General features: G+C 36.2%; 1 protein-coding gene across 1 annotated transcript; it reads right to left on the minus strand.

Moving 5' to 3' along the window:
• Positions 1-773: 773 nt before the first annotated feature.
• On the minus strand, positions 774-6739 carry LOC127413125 (melanin-concentrating hormone receptor 2-like). Its single transcript, XM_051650007.1, has 2 exons — positions 6282-6739; positions 774-2442 (listed from the first exon to the last, which is right to left on the minus strand). The coding sequence occupies exons 1-2, from the start codon at positions 6680-6682 to the stop codon at positions 1803-1805; spliced, it is 1041 nt and encodes a 346-aa protein (XP_051505967.1). The 5' UTR covers positions 6683-6739; the 3' UTR covers positions 774-1802.
• Between the last annotated feature and the right edge of the window lie 2710 nt (positions 6740-9449).

Raw genomic sequence — 9449 nt, forward strand, 5'->3', positions numbered from 1 at the left:
AGGTCAGAAGATGTGTTCCAATAACATCTGGAGACATTTAAAACGGAGACATCTAAAGGTGGAATATATTCTGTAAAATGCTTTAAAAATAAGCCAATATCTACACAATTAAGAAAGTCACAACAAATGTGTTCTTTTTGCACAAATATAAAGGGGAATGCCATATTTATGCCAAAAGAGTCAGTTTTTCACAAATACACAAGTGAACTTCAGTTCAATATAATATCAGAATGAAAAACACTGATACTGCGTGCTGCACACATTTTTACCCTAATGGTTAAATGCACAATAGGCTTATCAGCATATTTGTTAATTTTACTCTGACACTTATGAACTTTGTCAGCACCATACATATGCACAAGAACACAGATTTTATGTCATATTACAATGGCATTTTTGTTTATTTTGTTTTTTTACAACTTTCATAATCGTAATTAGTATTTTTGCCTAGTTTTCAAGTAAAAATATCTACACATCCTTAATATTTACTTTTAATATTTACTTTTAAACCAAACTAAATATTTAAAATTGCATTAGGTAATAAGACTTGTTTATGGAAAATATAATTTTTTAATTACATGTATTTTTCTTATCCCATTGGAAAATGAATTTTTTATTTTTATTTATTAAATTGTATATTTTTTTTATTATTATTGTTGTTAAAGCATACATCTAACAAAATTTTGTGAGGTTTATACTGAAATCAAGAAAATAATATTTGCCAATGAGGTAAGAAAAATAAACCCAAAAACTTAAGACACATTCTCTGGCATATCTTATTAGCTTACACATTTTTTCTTCTGAAGTAAATGAATGTAGGATATTTAGATGTTTTTACTGGAAACAAGACATTATTTTTTTTTTGCATCTTAAAAGTCTTTAAGGACAAAGTACGACAAACACTTGACCATTTAATTGTTTTTAACAACCTGGTCTCATAGAATCACATTACTATACCTACATTTTTGCCAAAAATAATTTTTACGTGGCTTTTTGTATTTATCGTGGCAGTTTCAACAACTGGCACTGCAACAACAATGACTTTTATTTACTTTCACACAGATCATAAGTAAAACGGCAGATTTCTGATGTTTTCTGCAGATTTCAGGGTTCTGATGGCTGACGGTTTCGGATGGTCCCTTACCACACCCTCCACAGTTTAAGCACATTTATCACAGGTGCAATCAAGTAGGACCGGGGGTACAAGTTCAGAGACGACACATGAGATAAAGTGTCATAGAAACACCACAAAATGACGTGGTTGCCTCAGCAATTGTGTTTTTCATCTTACATTTGCATTTATGACACTGTCAGTTGGGTACAGGTTTGAGTTTGAGGTACAGGGTAGGGAGGTAGGTTTTGTTGATTTAAAATTTGTTAACTTGAGGGATAATCTGTTTGGAGAACATTGGACATTTAACCTCAGAACTACCGCAATATGTGTACTGAACTATGTAATGTCATTTTTCAAAAATGTCGCCACATTCACAGAATGTTCATGATATCAGGCTGGTTTTTACAACAGATCAATGAACAGCAATACAGTAACAGGACATTACAGTCAGTTTTCAAGAGAGTGACACAAAACACAGTCGAGTGACCTGTCAGCTCATTGGCACTTCAGTCACACTGCTGATTCACTCCATCATCCCTCTTGAAAGTTCTGTTCACTGCGGAATTCACAGTTTTTCCATTTGAGAAGTCTACCGTACAATTGACACTGGTGAAGCAAGTGATGCAGTGCAGGGCTCCATTTTCTCTTGCTTTTCTCAGTAAGCACGTCCATCAGGACTCGGTGGCCATTAGATGACAGTGCACCGGTGACTGGTGTCCGGACTGATGCTAGAGCCTCCGTCGGTTTTGAAGGTGGTCTTGGACACGCTGGTCTGGGAGTACAGTTCCTTGCGACGGCAGATGCGATCGCGGTAGTTCTGGGCGAAGATGAGCAGCATGAGAGGGTTGATGCAGCTGTGAGAATAGCTTAAGCAGATGCTAATGTTGTATGCGTAGACAAATGCATTGGTGGGCTGTTGGATGCTGAGGTTGATGACCTGGATGACATGGTAAGGGGACCAGCAGACCAGGAACAGGGCGATCACCATCAGCACTGTCTTAGTAGCCCGTTTGGCCCACAAGGACTGCTTGCGTTTGACCCGTCGGATGGAGCGGAACACGTGGTACAATGTGAGAGTGTAAAATGTGCTGATAATGATCAAGGGGACAATAAAACCCAATGTGGACTGATAGAGCGTGTACCAGTACATATCCTTTGGTCCATCCAAGTATAGCATACACATGTTCAGGTGCTTTTTAGAGACCACTTTAGTGTATATCATGACTGGGATACTCAGAAGAAAGCTGCCCACCCACACCATAATGTTGATGATAATGGTCCATTGAATGGTCCTCTTTTCTGACGTTGGATGTACGATGGCAGAGTACCTGAAATAAAAAATACATCATATTAAAAACAGGTACACTTGTTGTTCACAGTAATGCCATCCCAGAGGAAAATTCTATTGCTTAGAGGATGCTCTTTCATTAGACTTAAATGAGATCTTAGTTGTATTATTTAGGCCACATTTACTCTTACACTTTTTTGGTTGAAAATGCATTGATTTTGCTGCGTTTTGCCACTCATTCACACTGTAATGGCATTTTCCTCTAATGAAAACTGAGACTTTCGAATACACTCTCCAGTACCACCATCACAGGGTTGCCAACATTCTGTATTTTGGTCAAAATGAAGACACCACCCCAGTCTGACAGCGGCACATCTCATATTGAAGTGCTCAGAATGATCACACGGGAAATCGAATGTTCATGTACCCTGAAATCAACCACATTCTGCCGAATAACAGAAAAGCAGCATCCCCATCAGACATTTTTTGTATCAATTCAAGTGGGAATAGACTTTTCTCTGGTCCTACCAATAGTGAGCTGTGTGAGCTCAAGCTGAGATACAGGTTCTGGTCCCATGGAAACCAGGAAGTAATCAATTCAGAGTTTGTATTTTAATGCATTCCTGTGACTGAATTACATCATTCACCACCAAAAATACAACGTGTTTTTGGCACCCATCTGTGGACATTTCACCTGGAAACTGGAGCTCACACATGCCCATACACTCAACAGCACTTCCAGCTTTGGCCACTGGTGGCAGTGAGTCGAATTTTGGTAAGCGCAGACTGATTTCAGCATCCAACTTTCAACCTTTTGTCACCAAATTCAAAAGTTTTTAATTGAAAAACATATTAGTGTGGACATGGCTTTGTCTCAGATGGTTTGTACTAAAATTCCTTAAAATAATATAAGAAATAAAAATAGAAAATAGATTGTTGTTGTTGATGTGCAGTAAGACTATTAAGCCATAATATTATTGTGGATTGCATAGTTAAGTTAATTTGGTCTTGGAAGAATTTAAACCTAGTCTCACAGAATGAACATTATTATAACTACATTTTGTCAAACTGATTTTACGTGCCACGTTCACCGAAGTTTCCCGGTAAAATTAATACTAGTGGTGCTACTACAACTCAGTGTTTTATTCACTTTCACACAATTCAAGAGTACAACGGCTGATTGTGACTTTATAAACACTTACTTCTCACACTATTACTCACACACTGCTATGTTATGATATCGAAAAATAACGCATCATTTGAAAAACGATAAATTTTAACGCTTGCATTACAGACCCACCTACATTTTCACACTTATTCCAACATGATTAGTTTCTGCTCTAGCTTACCTCATAGAGTGTTGAACTTTGGAATTGGCAGACCACCGGTTTGAGGCCAGCCATAGAAGCATCGCAAAATGACATGATAGAAAATGCGCTTTTCGTGTCGCATTTGCTTTGTCAACATTATTGGTTGTTTAGGTGTTGGTTAAGGGTAAGGATGTCTGTTTTCATTTGTGTTTAGGACACTATCGGTTAGGATTAGGTTAAAGTTTTAGGTTAGTGAAGTATGTTTTACTCATTAAAACCTCCATCTAATATTCATCTGATTACGACACCATTTCACTCTCTTTTGGCACCCCCTGCTGGACATTTCACTAGGAAACTGCAGCAAAAGATATAATGAAGCATGTAATTTCCTTTTGCAAAATTCTGCCACAGTCATGTAATGTTCATGAGATCAGGCTGAAGAATTTGATGTGAAATGTTGATATTAAAATCTCTGACTTTTGATTGCAGACATTTGGTCTATTGGCAAACCTGGGCACAGTCTGAGACATTGTTGAGACTGGTTCTGAGGAGATACACTAGAGGAGACACATTTGAGGTGAATGGGGTCTTGTTCTCCATAAAAAAATCTCCACTAAATTTCATTGCTGTCGAGATGAAATAATTGAGACATTAAAGAGATCTAATTTGTAATTTTGCTTTTTCATATTTCATGGGTAAATTTTCTAAGCTTTCAGCATTATTCTCAAACTATATCAAAGAAGATCAGATATGAGGCTATCGATATACTGATACACAATGGAGAGAAGTTGAAACTGTATCAGAGCATATAGAACTTAAAGTTTGAATGTCATGAACCAAGCTTTGATAATGGACGATTCACAATTGGATGATTTAAAATCTGAGGTCTTTTTTATCCTCATTTTAAAACAAAGCCTAACAGACAACTGAGAAAGCCTGCAGTGTACTTATCAGATTGTGGACTCTTTCATAGTAGAGGTCTGCTGGAAAGTGTGACCGATTACATGCGGATAGAGCTGCAACACAGCACAGCTTCATTTTCATTCATCAAATCTTGTGCATAAAAGCAAAATGCAACATTTACACATACCATCACATTCCAAAAACATAAAAACTTTCTATCTCTAATCATTTCAGTATTACAGCACTGTCAGACAACAATCTTTGTATTTTCTCTTGCAGTTCCTCATAATGGGAGCAGAAGACCATCCCGCAATATAAATGACCTCTGGAAAATAATGCTCAGTGACAATGACATTAACTTTACCCTTTAAACAGAATGTAGGATCAACTGATTTAGCAAAAGATAGTGAAAATGTGCAGCTAAGATGCCTTATCTATGTAACTCTAGGCATGTGGCACAGTAACAACCAGCAGAATCCCTTATTTCAGATCAGCCTTTGGGAATATAACAGTAACCGCACTACTGTATATTAGAAAGTGTTACATTGAAACTTTATCATCAAATCATACAGAGGCCCTTTGGGGGCAAATATATCTACAACACCCAAAGCAAAGCAAAATCACTCTTCTGCACTCTCTGTATTTTATTTGGACATTTCCATAAATGTCAGTAAGGCTTTTTTTTTTTTTTTTTTTTTAAGCCACTCACTGCTTGTTGCTGTTGCCCAGTCTTGCAGACTAATGGTATAGAAATAATCGATGAAGATTGCTTGATTTTTCAAGGTCATGCAGCATGGATCACACCCTTGAGAGTTACATTGATTTCTTTCTTTCTTTCTTTCTGTTGCATAAACTCAGTAGAACATCTAGATTTGAGACTGATTAACAGTGATGACCTGCTGAGCTGTAATTTTGTATAATTTTGTGTAAATGCACTGATTACTGTATGTAATTTGATTTTAATAAAGAATTCAATAACTTTAACCTCAATGCTGATGTACTTTATAAAGTACATAATATCTCTTCCTGTTTATCATTCTAATGCTGTCCAACACTGTATTAGAGTGATTGTCACGAAACCTATCCAGAACATATTCATGTCACATTTGCCCATTTTAGGAGCATTACGACTTTTTGGTATTGCGACATTATTTTCATGACAATTAAGCACATTCCCGTCTCAGTTCTCATTGCCATAATGCAGAAAATCTCATTCTCATTACTGTAATGCGAAGAAAATAATAATAATAATAATAAAAAATTTAAATTGTAAAGTAACTGTTCACCATAGTAGTAGCCTATTTGTTGTACTGCTTTAATTTAAAGAAAACATTTCATTTTATTAGTATAGTAAAAATTCTATTCAAAAATAAATAAAATGACTGTATTACAGTAATGAGAATTAAATGGTAAACACCATTAAAAATCGTGGAAATTAACAAAACTAATTAAAAACAATTGAAAAAGTAAAACGTCTTAATTAATTTTAAAAACTGTTTTTATTTTTATGGAAATAAATCATAAAGGTCCTAAAAATAGACTTCATTTTCTTTATGCAAATATATGGCACATATTTAACCATCATTGCCCTGAAGAACACAATATAAACACAGTAAACACAGTAATAATATTATATTATATTATATTGCATATACAAAACTCTCACCTGTCAATGCAGAGCACAGTCACTATCCCCACTGTGGTAAATTGATTACTCACATCCACCACCACCACAGCCTTACACATGAAGTGCCCAAAGACCCATTGCCTGTCCCTCACCAGCTGATGGATGTTAAAGGGCATCACCAACAGAAAGAGCAGGTCTGCGATGGCCAAATTCAGCATGTAAATATCGGAGACCATCTTTTTCTTGCTTGATGCCACAGAATAAATAACCAAACTGTTGGCCAGAACTCCAACTGAACACAGGATGCCGTAGACAGTGGGGAAGACGTGCATGAAGGACGCGATGTCAATGACGCTGTAAGACGGGACGGTTCGGTTCACACACGACAAGTTTGACGAGTTAACAAATTCGGAATTGCAAAAAATTACCGAGGTATTCATCGTGAATGATGAAATGTAAATCTTTGTCAGAAATAAAACCCGCAAGAAAAGTTAACAAAAAACTATGGAAAGTTGTCGCACAAGTCTGTGGACTTTCACACTTTTTACATACAAACCGGTAAAAGTTATTAAAGGTCTCTTTCGGTTTTCTTTTGCCGTCTCGTTGTCATCTGCTATGCTTTTCATTACATGTTCTGATGCATCAGTCTCTTGAGATGCTGTTTTAACACATATAAATGCACAAAAGCAGGAGCTGGACCCCTCTGTTCGTGTATCTCTCCCAGTACAGAAGCTGTTTGAACAGATGCAGAGTGTCTCCACCCTTTCAGAGCCCATTCTCTTATCTCAGCCTTCACACTAGAACAATATCAAAGAAAAAAAAATCATTTGATGATTCATTTATGCGTTGTCCTTCTAGATGTTCCAGATTGCAGTGGCCCCCATCAATTTTATTCTTTTCAATTTGTCTGCTTTCATGAATTTTGAAGACCTGTTGCGATATGCACATCTCAGTAGATATTTCAAGATGTGCATTGTGTTTTAATTAATTTCGAATAAGTTATACTGTATATTGTCATACATCTAGTTGTGTTGGATGGTGGTGTCGTAAAAATAAATAAATAAATAAATAATAATTCTGAAATCAGACAATAAATTACTATGAATATGATAATGATGATTTAAGCTGTTATAGTTTAGTAATTCCATGCATAATTCAATTTGGTAACACTTTACATTAATGTTTCAGTTTGTTAAGTGTTTATAAAGGGATTCATTAACCTCTTCAACTCTGGGGCAGTTTTGTGCTGCCGCCTGATCTAATTTTTTCAGAAAAGTTTTTTTCCTCTATCACCTTCCGTCACAAAATGCCGATCTGAAATGTAGGTGGCGCTCTACTGCATTTTAGACTTCACAGATGTGCTCGTCCATAGACATTCAGCCTAATTTTCAGTTCATGCAACACACCCGTTGTTTCATCGAATATATCGGTCTCTGAGTGGACTAGAAGCTCAGTAGTCATTAAAAAGCTGAGACCCTCCCCTTTGCCATGATGTATTTTATCATCAATAGTCGATAACATATATTTCCAAGGATTTGTTTAGCATGCTTTTCCTGCTGGACCGCATATTTTGTTCTGGACATCTAAGATATAACATTGGATTATTCAGACAAGCAAGACAAGTAAAAATGACTCTTTTTTTTCTTTTCTTTTTTTTTTTTTTTTTTGAAAACTGCCTAAGGTAAAAGCAGATATTACGTTTTTAGGTATCTGGAACAGCAGCAGTGATCACCGCATAAAAGAGACATTTTTATTTGATGTTTTACAAATATCATTTTTCACTTTACAATTCTTTTGGAAATCTTTCAAACTGTGGTATTAGGGCATCAAAATAAACAGAAAAGTCACATTCCTGAGAATGAGAGTTTAATTTGATATACACTGATCAGCCACACCATTAAAACCACTGAAAGGTGAAGTCAGTAACATTTATTATCTCGTTACAATGGGACCTGTCAAGGGGTGGGATATGCAGCAAGTGAACATGTGCCCATGCTGACCCCTGTCCACTGCCGAAAGTGGCTACAATGAGCATGTGAGCATCAGAACTGGACCATGGAGCAATAGAAGAAGGTGGCCTGGTCTGATGAATCACGTATTCTTTTAGATCATGTGGACGGCCGGGTGCGTGTGTGTCGTTTACCTGGGGAAGAGATAGCATCAGGATGCACCATGGGAAGAAGGCAGGCTGGCGGAGGCAGTGTGATGCTCTGGGCAATGTTCTGCTGGGAAACCTTGGGTCCAGGCATTCATGTGGATGTTACTTTGACACATAAAGGCACATTTGATTAGCATAAAGGCACATTTAAGCCGCATGCTCTCGCAAGGATCCTATTTAAAATTTTAAAGGTCACGATGAATCGGTTGAACTGAAAGCTTGAGGACAACCTTACTCTGGTAAGAAGGAAATATAAATTAATTTATTGATTAATTTTATGTCATTTTTATTTATTATGACCTAACTTCCTTGTCATTTATGACTTACAAGTTTATATCAGCAAGCACAAAGAATACATTTTGACAAAACTGTTTCGTCCAGGCTTGCAATATTCTCCACCAGGAGGAAAGTAATTTCAAATTGAATCACTAAAATCTCTGTTGTGGATTGACTAGTAATCCTGATACCATGATTATGTTATAATTAAATTTTCTTTGCATATAGAAAACATGGGGGGGATAATGAAACAAGTTTCCAGGAGCACATCACAGCATTGAATTAATCCAACTACACTGATATAAAGAAATTAATCAAACTTTATTATTGAACTGATATAAAGAGATTAATCAAGCTTTATTCAAGAGTGGAAGTGATGGAAATGTTTCAGTTTCTCAACTCGTGAGTATTTGATGTTTGTAGTTTTATTGCCATGTACAAACATATGATAATTATGTATTTTTTATTGAAGATGCCATATTAATTTAACATGGGTTTTAGCAAAGACCTTCACCTAACAGAGCACTTCTGAAGTTCTTGATATCATCATCATCATCAGAGCCATGAGAACTGAAAATCAAAGGTGACATTTGACTTCAAAACAATGACATAAACAATGTCATAAAAGGTACATATTTTTCTATTAATTCTGTATACTGACAGCAGGTGTCATGTTTGTGTTTTGTTCTTGTTTTCATGTCTTTTATTTTCAAGTTTAGTTCCTGTTCCTGTCATGTCATGTGATTTCCTGTTCCCTCATGTGATCTTGTCAT

This window comes from Myxocyprinus asiaticus, chromosome 22 (assembly GCF_019703515.2).
Source record: "Myxocyprinus asiaticus isolate MX2 ecotype Aquarium Trade chromosome 22, UBuf_Myxa_2, whole genome shotgun sequence".
NCBI lineage: Eukaryota > Metazoa > Chordata > Actinopteri > Cypriniformes > Catostomidae > Myxocyprinus > Myxocyprinus asiaticus.

What these genes read in the sequence shown, in the direction of transcription:
- LOC127413125 (XM_051650007.1), bottom strand. Translation starts at nt 6,682, where the DNA reads ATGAATACCTCGGTAATTTTTTGCAATTCCGAATTTGTTAACTCGTCA. An exon ending in ACTGTGCTCTGCATTGACAG is followed by an intron (nt 2,443 to 6,281) that starts GTGAGAGTTTTG and finishes TTTTTATTTCAG; the next exon opens with GTACTCTGCCATCGTACATC.